This window comes from Lycium barbarum, chromosome 1, assembly GCF_019175385.1.
Source record: "Lycium barbarum isolate Lr01 chromosome 1, ASM1917538v2, whole genome shotgun sequence".
Lineage (NCBI taxonomy): Eukaryota > Viridiplantae > Streptophyta > Magnoliopsida > Solanales > Solanaceae > Lycium > Lycium barbarum.
Genome location: NC_083337.1, coordinates 39,083,926 through 39,111,428, shown reverse-complemented (window position 1 = coordinate 39,111,428; position 27,503 = coordinate 39,083,926). Strand labels below are relative to the sequence as shown.

General features: G+C 40.8%; 1 protein-coding gene across 1 annotated transcript; it reads right to left on the bottom strand.

Moving 5' to 3' along the window:
• Positions 1-408: 408 nt before the first annotated feature.
• On the bottom strand, positions 409-11,404 carry LOC132611422 (uncharacterized). Its single transcript, XM_060325854.1, has 2 exons — positions 11,085-11,404; positions 409-1,261 (listed from the first exon to the last, which is right to left on the bottom strand). The coding sequence occupies exons 1-2, from the start codon at positions 11,402-11,404 to the stop codon at positions 409-411; spliced, it is 1,173 nt and encodes a 390-aa protein (XP_060181837.1).
• Between the last annotated feature and the right edge of the window lie 16,099 nt (positions 11,405-27,503).

The window sequence follows — 27,503 nt, the reverse complement described above, 5'->3', positions numbered from 1 at the left end:
CAATCCTTGAGATGATGTGAATAATCCATGCATTTTTTCCATTGAGAATGATAGAATACCAAACATTATCCACAATTCCCATAATCATGCTTGTGGCTTCTTCAGAAAACCCAAAATTCCTTAGAACAGCTTTGATGAAAGGCCATGACATTCTATCATAAGCCTTTGCCATATTTAACTTGATCACCACATTACCCCCTTTGTTCTTGCACTTGATATTCTGAACAATTTCTTGAGACAATTGAATATTTTCTGTAATGAGCCTTCCCTTCTAGAAACCACTTTGGTTTTCAGAGATCATAAGAGATAGCATTGGATTAAGTCTTCTGGAGATAAGCTTGGTAATAATCTTACTAGAGAAATTGTTGAGGCTAATAGGTCTGAACTCAGTGAAGTTGCTAGGTGATTCTACTTTAGGGATAAGAACCAGAAGAGTGTTGAGAAGAATTTAGTAAGTTTTCCTTTAATGAAGAAAAACTGAACAAATTCTACCACCTCCCTTGTAATAATGTCCCAGCAACAATAATAGAATATTCTAGAATATCTATCCGGCCCAGCTGCACTATCTGTGCTCATATTGAAAACAACATCCTTGATTTCTTCTTCCTCAGAACAGCTCATCATATAGTTATTATTATCATCTGTGATGCACTCTGGTATACAGTCCAATATCTGTGGATCTACATTAGATTCTCTGAGATTAAAGAGCTTCTCAAAATATCTAACAGGCTTGTTTGCAATCTTGTCTTCCCCAGAGATCCAGTTACCTTTGTTGTTCATAATTCTACTGATTTCGAGTTTCCTTCTTCTTTCTATGATTACAGCATGAAAATACTTAGTATTCCTTTCCCCTTCCTCAAACCATCTGATATGAGACTTTTGTTTTAAAATACTCTCCTGCTTATTTAGCCAGTACACATATTCAGCATGACCTTTATTCAATTCTTCTCTACTAGTCTTAGAGTTATCAATTAAGTCCATTTCCTCCAAAAACTCCATTTTAGCTTCCCATTCATCAGCATTCTCATTAACATCCCCAATCTCTTCTATAGACCATTTTGACAATCTTCTCCCAAGATTCTTTAACTTTTGTTGCAGTCTCCACATAGGGTTTCCATCTACCTCAACTTGCCATTCTTTAGCTACAAGAGTTTTGAAATCGTCTTGATCTATCCAAAAATCTAAGAACTTGAAATATTTAATTCCAACTGAGTTATCATTGAAACATTTAAGCAGCATTGGTCTGTGGTCAGACCCTAACCTAGATAGATGTCTCACAATGTTGGAACTAAACTTCTGGGCCCAAAGATCATTGACAAAAAATATGTCTAGCCTTTTCCAAATCCTTTTGCTGGGTCTCCAATTGTTACACCAAGTAAATCTAGCCCCTATGTAGCCTAGGACTGTGTCACAACCCAAATCGATGGGCCATGATTAGTGCCCGAGTTGGACACTCGTATACGAACCTGCTAGATATAATCAGACTGATACTAAGGAAATTGTGGAAATATGTAAAACATGTTGTAGACTCATAATGCTATATATCAGAATGAACCTGTCTCCTAAAGAGTCACAGTTAACCAAACATAACAAAATACACAAGCCGACAAGGCTGCCAATATACACGGGAATATCCAAAACGAACTACATCTGTATAGCTGACCAAACCATATACATAACCCACACATGTCTACAGACCTCTAGGAGTATGACAAAGTCTATATAAGAAGCTCTGTACCAAAACAGCTCAAGCTCCGGGACAATGGAGCTCTCCAAACAACTAGGCAGAAATCCTAAGCCGGAGGGTAACCAAGCTGAGGGTCTGTACCTGCGGGCATGAAACGCAGCCCCCGAAAAAAGAGGGTTAGTACGAATAGTGTACTGAGCATCTAAGGCATGAAATCAATATATACATAAAATCATGGAAAACATTTGAGGCGTGTCAATGAATGGGCAAAATAAATGCATCAGTATAGCTATATCAAAGAAACACATATATCCATAGAAATATCACAACAAAGGCCACAGCGTCACCCCCTGTCAGTTGTGCCATATATATACACATCACAACAAAGGCTACAGCACAACCCCTGTCAACTGTGCCATATATATACACATCACAACAAAGGCCACAGCACACCCCTTATCAACTGTTCCACATATATATACACCACAACAAAGGTCACAGCACACCCCCTGTCAACTGTGCCATACATATACACATCACAACAAAGGCCACAGCACACCTCCTGTCAACTATGCCATATATATACACAACAAAGGTCACAGCACACCCCCTGTCAACTGTGCCATATATATACACAACAAAGGCCACAACACACCCCTGTCAACTGTGCCTTACATATACATGAAGAATGAAAATGAGTGCAGTGCATAATCAAAATTAAATAATAGAGCTCTCTGTAATGTCACAAAATAGCCATATGCATATATTATACTCATGGCATGCATAGGAGTTCAAATGAAAACTATCGCTCTATCCCACCTTGGAGGAACAATTTATAAGGTGAGATCAACAACAATGAAATAAATCGAGAAAATCATGAAATAGCTTAACATTTTCATACCATCGTTAAAATCATATTTAAGACCTTTAAGCATAAAATCATCCTCAACGTAATCCTCCTAAAAACATTCTCGTTCTTAACATCATAAGAAGCTTTAAGAGTCATAAACTTCTAGCTTTGAAATCAAGGAGGTTATGAAAACACTTATGGAATCATAGCATAGGAATCATGCCTTTGAAAGAAAAGGACGAGCCTTAACATACCTGTTCAACCTCCTAGTAGCTACACTTATGTGTCCGAGCTCGCAAGTCTACATTTAAGAGGATTTATACTAACGTTAGCGTCTTCATCTCACACTTGTACCAAGTTTCAAATTATACTATTCTATATTCTGCCGAAAATCGGGCAGCACCTCCCCTGTTTATATGCCTAGCCCGAATTCTCAATTCAATAACCAACAACAACAATAACAATACCAACATCCATAACATAATTTCCAACACCAATATGTGCCATAAAACATCCCACACACTGTTTTCCAACTTCCATAATTAACAAACTTACTATACGATTGTTTAGCGACTTTATCTCCGTAAATAAGCCTTACATAATACCAAAAGAGAAAGATCCATACCTTTGTTCTTGTTAAGACAGCAATATCCTCAATATCCATGCTAAAATCCACCGCAAAACAATACTAGAATTACAACCATGCGTTACCCGGACCTAAACCATTACTCCAATACTTTAAAATTGCTCACTTTTCGTTTTCCTCACTCTCTCTCTACAATTTCTGGAAATTTCCAGCAAAATCTGGTGAAAAAAAGGGGTTCTTACCCTTTTTATAAGGGTCAAATTCGGGTCGGGTTCACTATAGCAAGTCGGTACTGTAGCAGTACTGTAGCACGCGTTCCTGCTCTGTCTGCTAAACTTGTAACGTTCATAATTCTCTACTCTGAAGTCCAAACGACGAGCGGTTTATTGCGTTGGAAACTAGAGTCGACGAACTTCATTTTAGGATTTTGTTTCACCTTAAAACACTTCATATGCTAAGGATAATCGTTCACCAAATTGGACAAAACTTTCATACAAAACATTACCCATCCTTTTTCCAAAGTCGTACTACTCGATTGCTTCCACTCATTTCCTTATAAAACCTTCTGGTATACCTTATATACATCCTTCCTCATTAAATATACTTAATAATGCTTGCTCCTTATATTCCAAAGTGGTTTTACTTAACCATAACTCAACGTAGTTATGTTTCAAATTTGATAAGTGCTTCCTCGAAGATATGGGGTGTCACATCCTTCCCCCCTTAAAAACATTCACCCTCGAATGTTGTAGTGAGCCGATCCTCAATATCCTCGTTGAATCTTTTGTTCGATTACCATATACTTATACTATAATTTGGTCAGTTTCGTCCTGCTCTTTCTTGGCTCCTTATCAAATTCATTTGTAAGTCGTATAGTCTTCAATCCTCATGTATACAAGTTAGCTAGTATTCCATTTTCATTCTGTATTCCTCCCTGTGGTTTAACTAGCCACGCCACGGTTACTCGCCGTCCTGCGAGCGTCCTTCATCTTCGTTCCTTATTTCTTTATTAACTGATAACTCCCTTGCCCGAATATAACACTTTATTCTTTCTCTTGTTGACTCCTCCGATGCTATCTTGGCTATCCCTACTTGTACTTGTTGAGCTTAGATACGTGCTAGATTATCCCCTCGTAATTCATCAGCCAAGCTTTCCGATTCATCATAGATTTTCTTATACTAATGTCCCATTGCTTGTTCAACGTTACTCTGCTACTAACAAATCCTTACTCTTAACGGTTACGTTTATTCAACCCTCCGTCTTAATTCCTTTCCATGATAGTTTATAACCATATCCTCAATACAATTTCTTAAATACGTACATTCCTAATGTTCCATCACCATCTCTATTATTCCTTGTAGCAGAATTATTTATTGCGATGAACCAATAATCATAGTTCGAACTGGTCTATAGCTCACAATATCTTCGAGTTTTTGTCAAACTCTCCCTTTAATTCCTTTGACTCAAATCTTGCAATATAACTTATAATTATAAGGTTAGGGCAATTCTCACTTTACCACAGCTTCTTTCCAATATCGGTGTGGTATACTTACCGTTGACTTCCTTATTCTAGTGATCACTTAGTTAGCTTTCATTCCTTGTTGGCTTTCGGGTGTGTCCATTCCCATCTGTGGGGCATAACCTTACGATGATGGTTCATATAATTCTATAATACATACCCTTATGCTCAGTATGGTTAGTGACCCGTGATATACTTTCTAATTTCTATTGATGCTGTTTCCTTTCTATCTGCACCCACATCGTTCTTCCTCTCTTTAGAGATCGCCACACCGCTTATCGTTACTCCCTTTGTTAAGATTCTTATATTTTTCCTTTAATATCAATATTTTCTTCTGTTGTAACCCAAAGTGTCCTTTGTGCTCATCATCTATTTCATCATTCTCTTTGTAGTTAGCTTACAGAGCTTTCTTAGTCTCTTTATTACTCTTTAGGATACACCGCTGCCTATTTAGGTGTAGTACAAATTTCCCTGATCTAGAAATATCATATCTCACGTCCGCATGAAGTATTCTCTTGATCCATTTTAATTCCTTTTCATATCTGCTTTGTGGTATGCTTATCTTTAATTCGTTCCTGCTCCCTCTTAATGCATTCTTGGTATGCTACTACGTCCTGAATTTTGGCCTCCTTAAGCTAACCTCTTTCTTTCCTTGGACTTTTGACAATGCCATACCTCGTTTCAGGACTAGATCTGCCCTTCCCCCCTTTTTAAGGGTGTTCTTATCCACTAGTAACTCCCGAGTATCAGTAGTCATCGGCCTACCCTAATGACCCTTCGACTCTTTTAGTCTCTTATAATACCGGAATTCTCTCATCGTATATCTTGACTTATTTTCCTTTCTGCTAATCGAGGGTTTTGCATTTGAATGAAGCGCTTATGCATTACAGATCCATTCTCGCTGCCTTTTTTTAAGGCCTTTCTACTTCTACCTTTTATGACTGAACATTTCCAGAATCAACGGGTTAATGGAAACATTGGAATCCATCAAAACATTTTACGGAACGTTTGGTCACATTTTGCTCTTTTTATCCGTCGTCTTCCTCCATAACTATTATCACTGAAATTCTTCTTACTCTGAGTTTCCGATTTGACTCTACGTCTACAATATATCATTGAGGGTTAATATGCTACACTTTTCCCCTTCCACTATCAATCCTTTTATTCTCTTGGCTCACTTATCCGAAACTTTCCTTGACTACTTATTTGTGTCCCACCTATGCGTTGTAGTTCTTCCAGCGTTCTGCCACTTCTTGTTCGTGTCATGAATTCCTTGCAAATATACCCTCTTCTTTCTTCTCCTTCCTGCAGCCAAGGCTAGTCCATTCTCATGAATATTTCCCATACATCCTTCTATTTCCCTTATAATTAAACCTCGGTATTCTTTATCCTCATCCCATGTCATTGATGTACTACCTCTCGGTTAGCTTTGTTAGTTCATTAACCTCTCGCTTGTCCTTGGTGATTGCTCAATTTTTCTTTTCTTCCTTTCTTCTTCTTTTGACCAGCCCATTTCCTGCTTTCATCCTCAAACCTTCCTTGAGTTCCTTCCTCCCTGAGCGTCCTTCTCCACTTGTTATTTTATAGTATCGACCCTAACGTTCGTAAAATATTCCTTTAAATGTGCAAATCCGTTCTTTTCTTAAATCATCTTTTAGGAAAGCTTCTCCGTTTCCGAGGAAACTGTGTCAGTATGACTACACATTAATCCCATTAGACACCTCTCGAGAGCTGGAAATCTCTTAGTATCGTTGCAAGGCCTGATCATTCTCTCTCTTACTTCACATCCCTATTTGTGATTACTATCCTTTAGTCCCACTTATCGAAGTCTATTTTCTGACCCCACACATTCATCTTTTGTTTCACACTACCATACTTTATCCCTTTCGCATGCCTACCTTCGAATTTTATCCAAATAGTCCCTTGCCTTACCCATCGTCCCTCTTGGAAGCTTCACTTACCCTCATTTCTTACACTTTTTTTTTCTCAAGGCATTCTAATCTCTTTACTTTCTATATATTTACTTTCTTCCTTTCCCTGATGTTGTTGCATTAGGACTTTCCAACTCTAGCCTGTGGTGACAATATCATCAACTAATCAGTGTATCAAGATGTCAATCTAAGATCTTATTCCACGGACTTTTTCAAGGAATCAATGGTTTGCGCCATCGCAGCAAGCTGCTCGTCCACGTCGGTGGTGTTGGTCACCAAAGCATTGACCTTTTTGAAGAAGGTTCTGTTACCAACATGTTCCGAGCGGACGAGGTCAGTTCGGTGACCAAGGGCTTGCGTGGAGGCGGCATTGCGACCACGGGCTTGGACGTCACTTCAACATTTCTCTGTTTTTTTAGGCCCAACAGGGCTCCTATTACAAAACGAACTCTACCTCGAGGGTGGATGTAATTCAGCTCACCTTGTAATATCTATTACTTGAACTTCACTACCCTGTTCGATTGATGCCTTCAGTATACCGCAACGTCGGTTGCTAGGACACGTATACCGGTTAGCGCAGCCACATATGGGATGTCATACACATACATACATATATATATATATATATATATATATATATATATATATATATATATATATATATATGTTTACTAACACCTGGCTTACAAAGTACTTCCCAATACTATTCGAACTCATCCTAATTCTAGAGCTGTGATGCACTTTGTTTTTCTTTGCTGGTCTAGTTCGCCTCATCCTTCGCGACTTTTTCTGGTTTCTAACCACTCTGCATACTCCAATTTCCCTTAGGCTACTCTAGCTTCTCATCTGTCTCTTATGTCTGAATTTGTAGGACTCTTAATATACTTCCTAGGGGGTCACCCATCCTAGTATTTCTCTCACCCCAGCACGCTTAACCTTGCAGTGCTATTGGGATCCGGTGTGTTAGTGCTGGTATAATTGCATACACCTTACTGCGTGACCTTCCTCACATAACCTAAAGCAAGTTAAAGTTTTTATAGATTCCAAAACATTCTTGTAATGAATCTCCCTCCGAATTAGAAAAGATCTCTTACTCGTCTGACTAAGCAAATGCTATTTTGGCCTTTGAAATCCTCAATCCTCACCTTCAATCTGCATGTATGACTACTTTTCATCCTAGCTTTCAAGATTCCCAATGGCGGCGAAGGCATCTTAATCGCAGTTACTTCCAAATACTTAAGTCACTGATCCCCTTTAGGATTGTCGCTCATCACTATTCAGTATTACCCTGAAGTAAATACATACGCACATAGGAAGTTCCAATAAGAACACGTATACCTGTAGCGGATCGGTCCTTAGCCTGATCTGGTAGGCTATAGAGTGAAGTGTGCTCTTCATCCTTGTCTTCCCACCGTCTACTAGTCTGGCCTAACATAATGCTGAAATGTAAGGAAAATCCAGATGTGCCAACTTTGTACTTCCTCAATTACGTCTTCATCCACAGGAGTCTCGTAACCCTTAAACGGGTCTTTGTCATATGATTTCTCAGTCGGGTCTCCTCCTACTGGAGCCACATCCTCCGATGGGTCCGCCTCAATGGAATAACTGATGCTCTTTCTTATACGTCTTGACATCCTCGATCCTGAGACGACGGGCGATACGGGCCTCATGTCCCCCTTTAGAGCCTCACTTATGCTCCCATTAACTGAACTTTTCCTCATCTCCAATACAATCCTGCAATTTAACAAAAATCGTACCAAGAACGAGCTTTCCTATCATTGGCTCTACTGCACAATCTATGATCAGAAAGAAAGATGACATCCTAAATGTCCTGTAGCTTCCTGTTTAAAGATGTGGTGCACAACACACCGATAAACAAGACTCTACTAGACACGGTCTGTAGACACTCCGAGGATGAACTGCTCTGATACCACTTTTGTCACGACCCAAACCGATGGGCCATGATTAGTGCCCGAGTTGGACACTCGTATACGAACCTGCTAGATATAATGAGACTGATACTAAGGACAATGTGGAAATATGTAAAACATGTTGTAAACTCATAATGTTATTTATCAGAATGAACCTGTCTCCTGAAGAGTCACAGTTAACCAAACATAACAAAATACACAAGCCGACAAGGCTGCCAATATACACGGGAATATCCAAAACGAACTACATCTGTCTAGCTGAACAAACCATATACATAACCCACACATGTCTACAGACCTCTAGGAGTATGACAAAGTCTATATAAGAAGATCTGTACCAAAACAGCTCAAGCTCCGGGACAATGGAGCTCTCCAAACAACTAGGCAGAAATCCTAAGCCGGAGGGTAACCAAGCTGAGGGTTTGTACCTGCGAGCATGAAATGCAGCCCCCAAAGAAAGGGGTCAGTACGAATAGTGTACTGAGCATGTAAGCCATGAAATCAATATATACATAAAATCATGGAAAACATTTGAGGCGTGTCAATGAATGGGCAAAATAAATGCATCAGTATAGCTATATCAAAGAAACACATATATCAACAGAAATATCACAACAAAGGCCACAGCGTCACACCCTGTCAACTGTGCCATATATATACACATCACAACAAAGGCCACAGCACACCTCCTGTCAACTGTGCCATATATATACACATCACAACAAAGGCCACAGCACACCCCCTGTCAACTGTGCCATATATATACACATCACAACAAAGGCCACAGCACACCCCCTGTCAACTGTGCCATACATATACACATCACAACAAAGGCCACAGCACACCCCCTGTCAACTGTGCCATATATATACACAACAAAGGCTACAACACACCCCCTGTCAACTGTGCCATATATATACACAACAAAGGCAACAGCACACCCCCTGTCAACTGTGTCATACATATACACAACAAAGGCCACAGCACACCCCCTATCAACTGTGCCTTACATATACATGAAGAATGAAAATGAGTGCAGTGCATAATCAAAATTAAATAATAGAGCTCTCTGTAATGTCACAAAATAGCCATATGCATATATTATACTCATGACATGCATAAGAGTTCAAATGAAAACTATCGCTCTATCCCACCTTGGAGGAACAATTTATAAGGTGAGATCAACAACAATGAAATAAATCGAGAAAATCAAAAAAATAGCTTAACATTTTCATACCATCGTTAAAATCATATTTGAGACCATTAAGCATAAAATCATCCTCAACATAATCCTCCTAAAAGCATTCTCGTTCTTAACATCATAAGAAGCTTTAAGAGTCATAAACTTCTAGCTTTGAAATCAAGGAGGTTATGAAAACACTTATGGAATCATACCATAGGAATCATGCCTTTGAAAGAAAAGGACGAGCCTTAACATACCTGTTCAACCTCCTAGTAGCTACGCTTATGTGTCCGAGCTCGCAAGTCTACATTTAAAAGGATTTATACTAACGTTAGCGTCTTCATCGCACACTTGTACCAAGTTTCAAATTATACTATTCTATATTCTGCCGAAAATCGGGCAGCACCTCCCCTGTTTATATACCTAGCCCGAATTCTCAATTCAACAACCAACAACAACAATAACAATACCAAAATCCATAACATCATTTCCAACACCAATATGTACCATAAAACAACCCACACGCTATTTTCCAACTTCCATAATTAACAAACTTACTACACGATTGTTTAGCGACTTTATCTCCGTAAATAAGCCTTAAATAATACCAAAAGAGAAAGATTCATACCTTTTTTTCTTGTTAAGACAAAAATATCCTCAATATCCACGCTAAAATCCACCACAAAACAATACTAGAATCACAACCATGCGTTACCCGGACCTAAACCACTACTCCGATACTTGAAAATTGCTCACTTTTTGTTTTCCTCACTCTCTCTCTTTAATTTCTGGAAATTTCCAGCAAAATCTGGTGAAAAAAAGGGGTTCTTACCATTTTTATAAGGGTCAAATTTGGGTCAGGTTCACTGTAGAACGCGTTCCTGCTCTGTCAGCTGAACCTGTAACGTCCATAATTCTCTACTCCGAAGTCCAATCGACGAGCGGTTTATTGCGTTGGAAACTAGACTCGATAAAATTAATTTTAGGCTTTTGTTTCACCTTAAAACACTTCATATGCTAATAGATAATCTTTCACCAAGTTGGACCAAAATTTTCATACAAAACATTACCATCCTTTTTCCAAAGTCGTACTACTCGATTTCTTCCACTCATTTCCTTATAAAACCTTCTGGTATACCTTATATACATCCTTCCTCATTAAATATACTTAATAATTCTTGCTCCTTATATTCCAAAGTGGTTTTACTTAACCATAACTCAACGTACTTATGTTTCAAATTTGATAAGTGCTTCCTCGAAGATATGGAGTGTAACATTCTGCCATCCCACAAGAATCCATACACTCAGCAAATGCAAAATTCTTAGAATTATGTGTGGTCTGCCCCCTTGCTTTTCCTCTGGATGGAGAATAATATCGAAATCTCCCCCTATAAACCATGGGCTAGTTATAGAATTGTCTAAGTCTTCAAGGTTGTGCCAAAGATCCATTCTTTTAGCTGCTGTGCATTTAGCATACACAATAGTCACATAATAATCATGATTTGAACCATTCTGTTGGAATTTAAAAGTAACCAACTGATCATGAATTTGAATGTTATCAACGGTGCAATTATTCCTCCAAAAACACCATATTTGCCCATTGCTGTTAACAAGACACTGATTGAATCCCAAGTATCTTTTGTAACCTTCCACCTTGTTTTTGTTAACCATTGGTTCAGAGATAGCAACCATGTCAACTTTGTATTTATTAACCATTCTTTTGAGTCTTTGGATAGCTTTTTTGGATCTAACCCCCCCCCCCCCCCCTAATATTCCATATGATTGCACTAATCATAAGAAACATTTTGAGTTTGCTAACTTTTTTTCCTCTCTCCTTTACAGGACAAAGTTCTTATGTTGATGCTGCATCTTTCCTTTCTATTGTCTTTCCTCTGTTTGTTTCTTCCCCTTCTACCTGGAGACAAACCATTTCTCTCACTAACATCCTTGAGGTGCTTTTGTTGTTCTTGACTTATCTCTTGATTTTTTTCTTCCTTCTCTTGTTCATCCAAATTCTCATTGTTATCATCAGGTCTTCCATCATCCACATCCTTTTCATTACTGTTGTAGGTTTCCATCAGATTGTCATTAAGGTCAACTATCAAATTTATCCCAGCATGGTTGTTGATATCAGTTGACAAGCTTGAAGACTCATCATGATTGTTAGACATGTTGTCACCTGTCCCTTGCTCTTTACTCGTCTTAGTTTCCTGATTTTCCTCACCTATTTCATCTCTTTTTCTTCCAGGATCAATATGCTGAAGATTAGTAGATTCTTCTTGAATACAGTTCATATGTTGATTGTTCTCCATAACACATTGCCTTTTAGATTGTAAGGTCTGCTCCTCTGTATCATTTTCTTTCTCCCCATTGTATATAGTTCTTTCCTTAGATCCATTGTCATTTGTTTCCTTGCTTTTTTCCTTACTCATCTTGACTCTAACCTTGGTCCTCTTTTTTGGTATCTTATTCTTTCTCTTTTTTCTTATCTTGTCTAGTCTTTCCTTCAGAGTAGACTGTTCATGACCTCCCACTTCCTTATTTCTATTATGGTCTTTCTTTTGTATTCCCATCTTTTATTGTGACTCATTATCAATTCTCTTATTAGTTTCTTTTCAACTTTTCTGATTTCTCCTCTTGCCTTTGGCTTTTTTTGCACCCTCCTCATCCACCATCCCTTTAGCACTTTCATGTTGCTTCTCCACTATTTATGTTTCCTCTTCTCTCCGCCCCTCCTCTTCTTGCTCTTCTTCCTTATCACTAGTGATGACAACCTCTTCCATATTTAACAATTCTCCAACCTTTTCTTTGTTGTTGTCTTCTTCTTTGTTCTGATTCTGTTTATTCACCTCATTGTTTTCCTTCTCCTCCATCTCCTTGTTTTCCACCTTTCTACATTGCAAAATTGAATGCCCCAATATTCTGCAATGTTTGTAGTATTTTGGACCACTTTCATACTCAATTCTCTGATAGAACCCTTTTCGTGGTCATGACACATCCTCAGATCCCACTAAAATAGAGGTAAGCTTATTTTTAGTAAGATCACCTCTACTTTGATTTTGGCCATGCTTGGCCTGGTTCCTTTTTCAGTAGCCGCGTCCATCATTAGGGGATTACCAATTAGGGCAACTATTTGTTTCAAGTAATTTCATGTGTAGCAATGGCAAGGCAAATCCGGTAGTAACACCCAGACTAGTACTATCAGAGAGTCTTCCTCTGGTTTGAAATTCGGTGTCCATTTTTCTAGCCACATAACTTAGCCATCAAATTCAATTGATCGTTTATACCACACCGTTTTAAAGTCGTCTTCATTCGACAATTCTAAGAAAACAATACGACGATCACAAACACCAATTTGAACCATACCTCTAATTGTAATTTTTTCATAGAAGCTTGCTCTTAACTTGTCAATTTGAGGACGAATTCTCCAACCAGCATAAACTTGCATTCTTCAGCCATAGCACCATAGAATTCATTTGTTTTGAATAGAACAGCATGTACTCCATTATGTTTGGTATAGTTCGCTTAATTGCAGGGTTCCCAAATTTGCTCTTTTTAGGGTTCTGGGTTGCGGGTGTTTGAATTGCCTTTGCATAGTTGGTTGTTGTCTGATTTTCTTGGGTAATTGGTACATTGGAAGTGTTAGCTTTGTCAATTTCACCAGCACATGCTATTTCCGGTGGCTCCATCGTCCCCATGGGGACAGAGCGTGGGTTCAGACGCTGTTTGATGAAAAAATAGCCATTGAAATTGTTACGCCTCTCGTTCTCGTCATAGTAGAACCTATGGTTTCATAGTGGGGCATGCTTCAAAATTGAGACCTGTGTCCAAATTTTGGAGATAGACAATGTCTTACCCCATGTACAAAGTACCAGCAGGTATCCCTGGTAATTTACAGGATTAGAAGTTGAACGAATCGAATCGACGCGATCTGAGCTGAATCTGAGAAATCTGCAGACACAAGTCATCGTCAACGGGTCTGTCGACAGGGTCGACGGACCGTCGCTATACGGCGTCGACAAAATTCCACAGCCCTGGAATCTACAGGCGTAGGTCGATGGGCAAGTCGACGGACCGCCGACACGTCGACGGGTCGTCAACCCGCTCGTCGAACCGTACCGCTGGGACTTTTTCTTTCCAAGTATAAATATGTGATCCACGACTTTAATTATCATTTTCTCTCTTCCAAGTCAGATAAAACCCTAGTATATTTAATCCCAACATTTTCTATCATTATAGTGGTGATTTGGCGAGATCCGAGCCCCGTAAACCCGAGCTTGTGAAGAAGAAGGTTGTTTCTAGGGTTTCTCCAAAGTTGTGAAGCCTAGGGAGTTGGAGTTGAAGTTGATCTTTGGAATCTTAGACCCCTCAAGGTATGTAAGTGATTTCTACCCATATATTTGAGTTGATTATCAAGAGTTTTAGTGGTTTTAAGTGAAGAGAGGATACTTATGGGAGTGGTAAGTTGATGAAGGGTAAGATAGTGATTTGGGGTTATTTTTAAGAGATGATTGGGAATGGATTTAAGTATATTTTGATATATATATATATATATAGATGTTTTCATTGTTGTTGTGGGTAGTGTGGTTGATGTTGGATCGAATGGGAATTCGAAGGGTTGTTGAGCTTACAAGGAAACTATTGTCTACAATTCGTTAAGCTCTATATATATCTAAAGATGGTTAGTAAGTGAGGTAAATAGTCTAATTAAGGCCTATGTTATCTTAATTGTAGACTTACAAATTCGAGAGGTAGAAGTTGGACGATTGGATATACTTCAAGGTATGTTAAGGCTATCCTTTCTTTCTTTTGGCATGACCTTATGATATGAACCAAAAAAACGAGTAAGCGAGCTTCCATATTACTCTACTCTTAGAAGCATTAGGAGTACTTCAGTCTTTGATGTTCATGTACCCTGATATGATTGTTCCTTCTGTTCATGGGTCCAGTTTTATGTATGCAGTTTATTCATGCATTACATTCATTCATATCTATGTATATTGACCCGTGACCAGAAGGCGTTATATACGCAAGTATTATATGTATATGGGGTATGGGGAAATGAATAGGCGTTATGTACACATTACCACCTGATTAGTTGGTGCACCATGATGATGATATAAGGATCGGGCTGCACGTACCGCAGCAATATATATGATGATGGCCGCAGAGAGGCCGATATGAGATGATGGGATGCCATAGAGGCTTAACAGGCGTTATATACGCATATACATATGTATGACCTACATTATAGGCATGAGCATGCAGATTATGCGCCCACAGAGGCATTGTCAGTTATACAGATATATACAAATACATGCAGATACTAGTTCATACAGGTACACGCCGATAGTCATTTCAGCTTATGAGTTAAGATCTTATTTTTGATTTATATATATATACATGTTGTTCTTATGCCTTTCATGCTCAGTACATTATCCATACTGACTCCCCGTTGCTCGGGGGGCTGTGTTCATGCCCGCAGGTTCAGATAGACCGACAGGTGGTCCCGCTTAGTAGGACTTCTATCCAGCAGTGGTCAGTGCGCTCCATTTGATCCGGAGTTGCAGTCTATTTTGGTATGCTAGCCTTTTGGGGTGTGCATGCGTATGGGTATGACGGGGCCCTGTCCCGTCCTTTCTACAGCTTTTATTCCAGTAGAGGACTGTAGATAGTTTTATGTATTAGTCAGACGATGTAGCCTTGTCGGCTTCTATTCTTTTGTGTACAGTATATGTAGCAGCCTAGCCAGCTTGCACTGTTCTTTCAGTATGTTTATGTATATACTGGTTGTACAGAGTTCATGATGTCACCTAATTATGAGATCAGTTTAAGTCACTTGTGGGCCCTTGATGTTTAGTAAGATTCAGATATGAGTATAGGGGTATTTGGTCGCTAGAGGTCAGACACTCGTCACGACTCAGCGGTTTGGGTCGTGACAGAAGTGGTATCAGAGCAGTCCTGCCCTAGGATTTTCTACAGACCGTGTCTAGTAGAGTTTTTCTTATGGGTGTGTTGTGCACCACACTTATAAATAGGAGGCTACATGACATTTAGGATGATGTCATTCCTTCTCTCTTAAATCATGCGATAGAGCCATGTGTTAAGCATTCTCTTTCTGATGATTTGTTCTGATTTCAGCGATGCCTCGTAAGAAAGCTACAGCTACCCAGAAGGACAAGAGAGTGTCCGGTGATGCCGCTAGCCGTACTCGGCAGGCTACGAGGGCTCAGGATGAGATTCAGAGTAAAGGTCCGTCTGAGACATCGCATACCCTGCCTCTAGGAACTGGCCCAGTTCCTCAGCCGGATGCACTGGGCCAGGATGTGCGGGATGTTGTACAGTTATTGACCAGATTAGTAGCCGCCCAGGCTCAGCGGCAGGGAGTTGGTATTGACTAGGCAGACCGGGCTGGTAGTTCGAGGGTTAAGACCTTCCTTGTGTTAGACCCTCCAGAGTTTTCGGTGATAAAGCAAAATATGGACCCCCAGGATTTCATTGATGGTATGTAGAGGACCTTGAGGGTTATGCATGCGAATGAGGTTGAGTCTGTGGAGTTGGCTTCGTATAGGCTTCGTGATATTGCAGTACAGTGGTATCTGGCTTGGGAGCTATCTAGGGGAGAGAATGCCTCTCCAGCTGTTTGGCGAGAGTTTTCTGATGCTTTTATTTGCCATTATTTACCACCAGAGGTCCGACGAGCCCGAGCAGACAGGTTCTTGCATATTGAGCAGGGCAGTATGAGTGTCCAAGAGTATTGTGTGTATTTTGATTCTATGGCTAGATATGCCCCAGCCATGGTAGCTAAGATAGAGGACCGAGTTCATCATTTTGTGGCTGGCCTAGGGCCACATTTGATAGATGCTTGTGTGACTGCCGCATTACAGCCAGGCATAGACATTTCCAGTATACAGCCATATTCACAGAATCTGGAATATGGCAAGCATCAGAGGAGGACGGATCATGACCGTGACCGGGGCCCTGGTAAGAGGCCCAGATCTTTAGATATTGGAGGTGAGCCCAGGGGAGGACAGAGGCAACAATATTCCAGATATTCTTTCCACTCAGCAGGGAGTTCATCTTCGCGGTTCTCAGGTCCGAGATTTGATCTGTTTTCTTATTCCGGAAAGAGTCAGAGTTCTAGAGCATCAGGCTCTCAGCACAGACCAGAGTCAGGCCAGATGAAACCCCCTTTGCCGCGGTGTGCCCAGTGTGGCAAGTTACACGTAGGTCAGTGTCGGCTGGGATCAGATGGTTGTTATGCTTGTGGCCAACTAGGTCACAGGGTGTGACAGTGTCCGATGAGAGAGAGTGGGAGTATGGTTCAGCCCACCGAGTCCGTAGCTGGTTCATCTTTTGCAGTGCGCCCTTCAGGGAAATTTTCTCAGACCCCAGTAGGACGAGGTAGAGGGAGGAGTGGAGCATCCAGCTCGAGCGGTCCTTAACACCGCGTATATGCACTAGCCGGTAGGCAGGATCGTGAGACGTCTCCTGATGTTGTTACAGGTATATTATCAGTCTCCTCCTATGATGTGTATGCACTGATTGACCCAGGATGCACTTTATCATATGTTACGCCCTTTGTTGCCGGCAAGTTTGGGATGGAGCCCGAGTTGATTAAACCGTTTAAGGTATATACGCCAGTTGGTGATCCAGTTATAGCTAGGCGGATATACCGGGGCTGTGTTGTTATAGTTTGTAACCGCCATACCGTAGCAGATCTGATTGAGTTAGATATGATTGATTTCGATGTTATTATGGGTATGGATTGGTTGTCTTCCTGTTATGCCAGTATTGATTGCAGAGCAAAGATAGTTCAATTTCAGTTCCCAGGCAAGCCAATCCTAGAGTGGAAGGGAAATGCTGCTTCGCCGAAGGTTAGGTTTATTTCCTACCTTAAAACAAGGAAGATGATCAGAAAAGGGTACATCTATCACCTGGTTCGGGTTCAGGATGTGTAAACAGAGTCACCGACCCTTCAGTCTGTTCCTGTGGTTAATGAGTTTCCAGAAGTATTTCAAGATGAGCTTCCACGCATTCCCCCAGAGAGAGATTGATTTTACTATTGATCTATTGCCAGATACTCAGCCAATATCTATTCCCCCTTATAGGATGGCACCTGCGGAGTTGAAAGAATTGAAGGAGCAGTTGAAAGATTTGTTTGAGAAGGGCTTTATCAGGCCCAGCACATCACCGTGGGGAGCACCGGTATTATTTGTAAGAAAGAATGATGGCTCTTTGCGAATGTGTATTTATTATAGGCAATTGAATAAAGTGGTTATAAAGAATAAGTATCCGCTCCCAAGGATTGATGATTTATTTGATCAGTTGCAAGGCGTCAAATACTTCTCGAAGATAGACTTGAGGTCGGGATAACATCAGGTTAGGGTGAAGGATGAGGACATTCCGAAGACAGCATTCCAGACTAGATATAGCCACTATGAGTTCTATGTTCTGTTGTTCGGGCTAACTAATGCCCCAGCCGTATTCACGGATTTGATGAATCGTGTATCCAGACCCTTCCTAGATTTGTTCGTGATCGTGTTTATAGATGATATTCTGGTTTATTTGCCGTCAGAGGCTGATCATGCAGAATATCTATGAGCAGTGCTTGGAATTCTTCGAGGTAGAGAGTGGTATGCCAAGTTTTCCAAGTGTGAGTTTTGGTTGAACTCTGTGGCTTTCCTGGGTCACATTATTTCAGAAGAAGGCATTAGAGTGGATGCCCAGAAGATTGAGGCTGTGAAGAATTGGCCAAGGCCCACGGCACCAACAGAGATACGTAGTTTCTTGGGCCTGGCAGGATATTATAGAAGGTGCGAAGAAGGATTTTCCTCTCTTTCAGCCCATTAACTAAGTTGACTCAGAAATCAGCTAAATACTAATTGACAGATGCTTGTGAGGAGAGTTTTTAGACGTTGAAGGATAAGTTGACTTTAGCACCTATTTTGACACTTCCGGAAGGAGCAGATGGCTATGTGGTGTATTGTGATGCTTCAGGTATTGGATTGGGCTGTGTGTTAATGCAACACGGTAAGGTTGTCGCTTATGCTTCTAGACAGCTGAAGAAGCACAAGAAGAATTACCCTACCCATCATCTTGAGCTAGCGGCAGTGATCCATGCTTTGAAAGTATGGAGGCACTACTTATACGGTGTCCATGTTGATATCTATACTGATCATAAGAGCCTTCAGTACATCTTTAAGTAGAAGGACTTGAATTTACGCTAGAGGCGATGGATAGAGTTGCTGAAAGACTATGATGTGGATATTCTGTACCATCCCGGGAAAGCTAATATAGTAGCCGATGCCCTCAGTTGTAAATCTATGGGTAGCTTGTCATATGTGCCTGTCACGACCCGTCTAGAGGGCCGCGACGAGCGCCCGGTGCTAGCCCACCCGGGCGCCCCTTGGCTTACACTTATACTTACATGTAGGTGAGCCACATAATTTAACATACTTCTATTCATTCATCATGCTAGTCCCATTGGACAACAATGCCTTTATATCATAATTGACATCTATGCCACATCAATGTACATGAGCCGACAAGGCTAACAAAATGATATACAAAATATAGGCCAACAAGGCCAGACATATCTAACCATATACACGTGACTACGAGCCTCTAAGGAGAGTATAACACATCACATAAGCGGGACAGGACCCCGCTATGCCCATAATTATGTACACAAAAGAATAAGTACCCAAAAGTTATGGCTCCGAATAAAATGGAGCTCTGTTAGGTGGTCTCTGAGAATACCGCTATGGATCGAGCCTGTCTCCCTGTGCACCTGCGGGCATGACGCAGCGTCCACAAACAAAAGGACGTCAGTACGAAGAATGTACTGAGTATGTAAAGCATGATCAATATCAATGTAGAAGCATAATGAACATCATAAGAAATAGCAAAAGATGGGAGATGGTAATATTATCGCCATGGGCACTTACTTGCCTTTCATAGAAACTTTCCATTCTAATGTGTATTTGTGCTCATACCTCCATATCCGTATCCATATTCGTATCCGTTCCATATTAGTACTCGTATTCGTATACATACCCTTATTCACATTCATATTGTATACATAATCATATCACATACATAATCATATCATATACATAGCATTTACATAACATACCCGACCCCGAAGGTTCAGTGTTTCACGTACCCAACCAAAGCTTGGCTCGGTGGTCATACATACCTGGCCAACCAAGGCTCAGTGTTACACATACCTGGCTCTACCAAGGCTAAGTGTTACACATACCTGGCCCTACCAAGGCTCAGTGTTACACATACCTGGCCCTACTAAGGCTCAGTGTTATCCGTACCCAACTGTAGTGGTGTGCGCGCGTTACGTAAGCATACATACATATACATCTATACACATACTACCCAGCCATATAGGCTCGGGGTTCATAGTAGCTATACATGGGCACACATACATACAGATCATAAGTATCTTTACTACTTTCATCACTATCATCATCGTCATCGTTATCGTCATCGCCATTACCATTATAGTCGTCATCAATATCATTATCACTATTATCATCATTCATCACACTTATCTTTATAGGCTTACTCGTCATACGAGGAACTTAGTACAATCGTAGCATATCAAGAATCGTGAGCTTAATAGCTCGGAAGATCGAATCATTTATGAGACATCATAGACTAATGGAAGATTTAGATGTTTGGCCAAAGAACCATGCCTTATTAAATAAGGGTTAGCCTTACATACCTTTCCGTTCAACTATTTACCACTTTCACGTTCTCCTCCGAAGCTCACGTTTCTACCTTCATCAAAGTCATACTATCATTAAAATCGATAGCTAGCATACATGACTAAACTAGAGAAAATCGGGCAACGTCTCCTCTATTTATACGACATTCCTCTATAGTGTATTTCAACTCTCAAACGTCAACAATACATTCACAATACTACAACAATAGTCATTATTCATCCACATTATCCATATTCTAGACTCACTTTTCAATCATCCATATCCATGGCCATAACGCACGACTATGTCCATTCACGTACATTGCTCATCTCATGTTCTCAAAATCATTTATAACACATTTACATTACAATTTATCAAGACTCATAACTATATTCAAACTATTTCTCAAAATGGCACTATTCCACATTCATGACCCATTTTGCCATACCTCTCTACAATCCAAGTATTTCAACTCTTAAATACCTTAAACAACATAGAAACATCATAAATCTTACCTTAGATGTCGTAGGAACAAGCCTTGGTTGATAATACTCCACTTGAGCAAAACCCTAGTTTATCTCCAATGAGATTTCTTGACTTGTATGATCCTTAATGGGTTTTCTTATACTTGATTCACTTAGTTTATGTTGTTGTTCACTAATAATCCTTTAATCCTTGTGGAATAAATGTAGAGAGAGCTTTTAGAGAGAAGGGGGTGTCATGTGGAAATGAAATAATGAACTTGGTCTCTTATTAATAACCCACAATCTGATCTTAAATGAACAATCATCGAAAGTGCACAGTGGTCGTAAACACAGTTTACGGTCCGTATTCAAGTTTACAGACCGTATTTCGTGGTCGTATTTAAGGATGACAGAAACAGAAAGTCAGGCTGAGAACATGGTGGTTTACGACTCAGTTTACGGGCCGTATTTCAGTTTACGGTCCGTATTCCAAGTCGTCTTTAACCATTCCAGCATTTGACAGAAAGTTGAAGTTTTTGGAAGCTGAAATACGACATGGCAGTTTACGGACCATATACCACTTTACGGTTCGTATTTCATTTTACGACCAACTGGCCAGAATGCAAACCTGCAACTTTTCACATTTCCAAAACCTATAATTAGTCATTGTGGAGCATAACCTACCTTTCACTGCAATTACCTTTGAAATCTTACTTAGGGTCGTCACACGTCGTTCCCTTCTTATTAAAACATCATATACTCATATTCTTCGTTAGTATATTCACTGTACGTTCACGAGGGAAAACCCGAGGTGTAACATTCTCCCCCCCCCCCCCTTAAGAACATTCATCCTCGAATGTTAAAGTCTTCGGGGATTCTATAGAAATTTTGCAAGAGTTTCCCCTATAATATGGCACTACCAACCTATCACAAAAACCCAAAATATCATCGCCTCACAGGGCTACGTCAAAATATCAACATATCTATGGCCACACACGACCAAAAGCATGAAAAGGAAATCATACATACCTCATACCGCTGATGTTTCATCTTGAATCTCTCCCAAGGGCTGAAATAAACTAGGGTATCTGGATCGCATACTTTCTTCCGCTTCCCATGTCATTTCTTCTCGTTTACTGCTTCTCCAAAAAACCTTAACTGAGGCCACTACTTTATTTCTAAGCCTCCGTACTTGCCTATCTAGTATGGCAATGGGCACTTCTTCATAAGTCAACTTTTCTGTCACTTGCACATCGCTTATTGGCACGATCCTAGTAGGATCTCCAACACATTTTCAAAGCATCGATACATGGAAAACTGGGTGAAATAACTCAAAATCCGGAGGTAGTCTAATTCGTAGGCCACTTTGCCCACTTTGCGCACAATCTCATAAGGTCCAATGTACCGGGGACTAAGCTTCCCCTTTTTCCCAAATCTCATTACACCTTTCATCGGTGAACATGATGTCCCTACCAGTAAGAAGGGATACTTAATAATTCTAATTAAGATTCCAAAGAAGTTAGAGGTAAGAGAGAAAAGTTCGTCAAATGAAACTCCAACGCAGTTTTGCAAAAAGGAGGTTCGACGGCCGTTCTTTGTACCGTCGGACGAGTCGACGCTTTGTCGATTGTGCCGTACAATTGAGCTAGAGCGAAGACCATTCCACAAACGGGTCGACACTCCATCGATCAGTTCGATGGACCGTTCTTCTCACCGTAGAATGAAGGGAAACGACAGATTGCTCACTAGAAATTAAACGACTTCGACGGCCAGATCGACGCTCCATCGATCCAATTGACGCTACGTCGATCGCACCGTACATCTCGGACGGGACTGATTTCATGATTTAATATAAGGACCCTCCCTCATTTTTATTTCATTTCATTTTCATTCTCCACACACCAAAGAAACCTCTAGAACTTTCTCCATTATTCATCCACAAGAATTCAAGGGAAAACCATGGTCAACTACACCAAGTCCATGAAATCAAGTGTATGAAACTCATTAAAAGTTCATCTAAGCCAAGAAAACTCAAGAGAAGTGAGTTAGGGTTTCGGTACAAGAAGAGGAGCTCCACTTGAGTGTTGTTCATCCATCATCTAAGGTGAGTTTTATGACCATTTTATATGGTTTGAGTGGTTAAAATTTGAAACACTTGGATTGTGGAAAGACAGAGAAATTGGGTCATTAATGTGTGAATAGTGTCATTGTTGAATAGTGATTGGGATGAATCATGAATGTTGGTATGCTGTGATTGTGAATATCTTATAAGTGACATTTATACCATGGAATAAGTATTATATATGAGAAAACGTGATAACGAGTTATAATCATAATTGCGGAGAAATCAAAGAGAAATGGTGAATTGGGGTAAGTGTAGATAAATGATGATTGTTGTTGCTATATTATGAATGTTGTTATTAACGTTTGGGAATTGATATAGAATGTGGGAAAAGTAGTATAAACAACGGAAGTGCTGCCAAATTTCCCCTAGAAATGATAAAATTTTCTTATAGTCGAGTAACTAATGTTAATGTGATTCCTCTTGAAGGTAGAAACGTGGGCACCAAAGGAAACCAAGAGAACGATAGATCAGTTAAGCGCAAAAGGTATGTGAGGCTAGTCCTTTCTTTCTATGGCATGAATCCCGTAGTATGACTTTCCTTCCTCTCCATGAATCTCTTAAGTTCCGGAAAATATGAGCCTATGTTCCTAAATAGCTACACAAGGTAATGAGTTAAAGTATAGAAGTTCTAGATGTTCATGATATGATGTTCCTAAAACGTCAAGGATGTCATTATTGCTTACACTCACCTCATATACTATTCCCTTCAAGGTGAGGCAGAATGTTAATGAGTGCTCCATAATGAAATCGGGGAATCACGACCTTACGTCACCCCGATACAGTATAGTTGTCCTTGAGTCTTTATGTATGCACTATGAGGAGCATATTATGATGATGATATAACACCGCGCCTATATGGCCGGGCAGTCACCGCTAAGGCGGGCAGCTATACACCATGGCCGGATGGCATGGGCAGACACCACCAGTGGGCGGCATGAGATGGTACCCCGGACGCGGGAGGCCTGGACGCAGGCTAATGATTATTACACCGATCTGATATGGACGGGCAGCTTATATATTTATGCATATATGATATGATGATGATTATGAGTAAGACAACATGCATCATTTACTTTTTATTTGACAGTCAGATACATTTGTTCCTTATTGATGCTTCCTTTGTTTCATCGACGTAATATTATTGTTTATGCCTCTCATACTCAGTACAATATTCGTACTGACGTCCGTTTTCTTTGGACGCTGTGGTCATGCCCACAAGTAGACAGGGAGGTGATCTTGATCCAGACTCATAGGAGCTATTTGCCAACTTGAGAGCACTCCATTGTTCCGGAGGTGCTTATGGTTATTCTTTTATGTACATGTATGCTTTGGGAACGACGGGGTCCTGTCCCGTCCATACGTCTAGTACTCTAGTAGAGGCTCGTAGATACACAAGTGTGGGTAGTATGGTCTCACGAGGTTGCTACCATGTATGTATGTATATATATATATATATATATATATACATATATATATATATATTATTTCAATGACCAAAAGGCTTGTGCATATAAAAGTATTTATGTTTCCGAATGAAAGATGATTTTATTATAATTTGAGTATGATTTGGATAAAAGAACGTTTAATGAGCATGATAAGTAGTAGAACAAATGGTGCTCGGTGGTTAGCCCCGGGTACCCGTCACGGCCCCTCGTTGGGTCGTGACAAAAGTGGTATCAGAGCAGTTCAGTCCTAGGGAGTGTCTACGAGCCGTGTCTAGTAGAGTCTTGTTTATGGTGTGTTGCGCGCCACATCAATAAATAGGAGGCTACAGGGCATTTAGGAAAAATGACCATCTTTCTTCTTATGAGATCGGGCGATAGAGCCGTGTATAAGATTCTATCCTCCCTAATAGTGTGTTGTGATTTCAGAAATGCCGCCAAAGGGAAAAGCTACAGCCGCCCAAAAGGGCAAGACTACGACAAACAGGCGAGTAGTAAGAGAGCCGCCAACGGATGTAGAAGAGGGCGAGTCACATAATGAAGCCTTATCTAATACTTCCTCCACCCCGCCCAATGTAGAAGAACCAGGAGGGGCTTCAGCTCCAGTTCCTCCACCGGTTGCTTCGGGTCAACAAGTGACCGAGGCCATTCATCTATTGACATAGTTGATTGCCGCCCAGGCACAGCGGCAGAATGTGGGCCCAAGTGATCGGTAGCTAGTACCTGAGCCCGTGATTTTATGAGCTTGAATCCTCCGGAGTTTTTCGGGTCAAAGCCGAACGAAGACCCGCAAGGTTTTATTGATGAGATGTTGAGAACATTGAGAATTATTCATGCCTCCGAGACTGAATCCGTGGAGTTGGCATCTTATTAACTCTGAGATGTGGCGGTATTGTGGTATAATAATTGGATAGCATCGAGAAAAGAGAATGCGCCTCCTCCCGTTTGGTAAGAATTCATCGATGCCTTCATTCGCCATTATTTGCCACCCGAGGTCCGCCAAGCTAGAGCGGATAGATTTCTAAATTTGAAGCAAGAAAATATGAGTGCCCGGGAGTATAGCCTGCAATTTAATTCCTTGGCTAGATATGCCCCGACTATAGTGGCCGATATGGGAGATAGGGTGCACAGGTTTGTGAGTGGCTTAGGGCCACATTTGTTCAAGGATTTCTTAACGGTCCCGTTGCAAGAAGGGATGGATATTTCCCGAATACAAGCCCATGCCCAGAACTTAGAGGGACGACAGCAACAACCAAAAGGTAATCGTGACGTTGATAGAAGGCAAAGCAAGAGGGCCAGATCTATGGGGGCAGGCAGTGATTATAGAGGGGTATCGAGGAAGACTTATTCCCAAAATTCAGGCCAGTCGGTGACTAGTGCACCTCCTCAATTCACGGGTAGGAGATTTGATCGCTCCTTTCGTTCAGGACCGGGTCAGAGTTCGAGGGCCTCGGATTCCCAGTTCAGGGAAGATATAGTTAGAAGAGATCCCCAGTACCAAGCCAATGCGGTATACTACATTCCGGACAATGTCGCCAAGGTTCGGATGCTTGCTATGCCTGTGGGCAGGTTGGGTACATGATGCGAGATTGCCCGTCGACGAGCGGTAGAGTTGGCATTCAGCCCACAGGATCAGCAGCTGGATTCTCTTCAGTGCGCCCGGTAGGGCAGACTCCTCAGATTCCAGTGGGCCGAGGCAGAGGCCGAGGGGGATCATCTACTTCAGGTGCCACGCAGCCCCGTATATATGCTTTACAGGTACATTATGCATATTTTCCTATGATGTATATTCCTTGATAGATCCGGGTTCTACTTTTTCCTATATTACCCCATATATTGCTGGTCGTATTGGGGTGAAACCTGAGCCAATCAAACCTTTTGAGGTATCTACTCCGGTTGGTGATCCCGTGATAGCTAGGCAAGTGTATAAATATTGTGTGATAGTGATATGTGATCGCCAAACTAAAGCTGATTTAGTTGAGCTTGAAATGTTAGAATTCGATGTGATCATGGGTATGGATTGGTTGGCCTCATGCTATGCGAATGTTGATTGCCGGATGAACATAGTTCGATTTTAATTTCCGGGAGAGCCCGTGCTTGAATGGAAGGGTAATACAGCGTCTCCAAGAGGTAGGTTTATTTCCTACCTCAATGCAAGAAAGATGATAGCCAAGGGCTACATTTATCATCTAGTCCGAGTTCATGATGCCGAAGCAAAGTCGCCAACTTTCCAATCTGTTCCGGTAGTAAATGAATTTCCGGATGTATTTCCATATGAACTTCCAGGCCTTCCTCCAGAAAGAGAAATTGACTTCGCCATTGATGTATTGCCGGACACCAAGCCTATCTCTATTCCTCCTTATCGAATGGCTCCGGCAGAATTGAGAGAGCTAAAGGCGCAATTAAAAGATTTGCTTGAAAGGGGGTTTATTAGACCCAGTTCATCGCCGTGGGGAGCACCAGTCTTGTTAGTGAGAAAGAAAGATGGTTCCCTACGAATGTGCATCGATTATAGGCAGTTGAACAAGGTGACGACAAAGAACAAATATCTTCTCCCAAGAATTGACAATTTATTTGATCAGCTGCAGGATGCCAAGTGGTTTTCTAAAGTAGACTTGAGGTCGGGCTATCATCAAGTGAGGGTTAAAGAAGAAGATATTCCTAAAACAGCCTTCAGAACGAGATATGGCCATTATGAGTTTCGGGTGATGTCGTTTGGGTTGACTAATGCTCCGGCAGTGTTCATGAATTTGATGAACAATGTATTCAGGCCACTCTTGGACTTGTTTGTGATAGTATTCATTGATGATATTCTGGTGTATTCTCTCACAGAATCAGAACATGTCGATCATTTACGTATTGTTCTTGGAATTCTTCGAGCCCGAGAATTGTATGCGAAATTTTCAAAGTGCGAGTTTTGGCTGAATTCCGTAACATTTCTGGGCCATGTTATTTCAGATGACGGTATTCGAGTTGATACTCAGAAAATTAAAGCTGTGAAGACTTGGCCAAGGCCTACGACACCTACAGAAGTTCGTAGTTTTCTGGGATTAGCAGGTT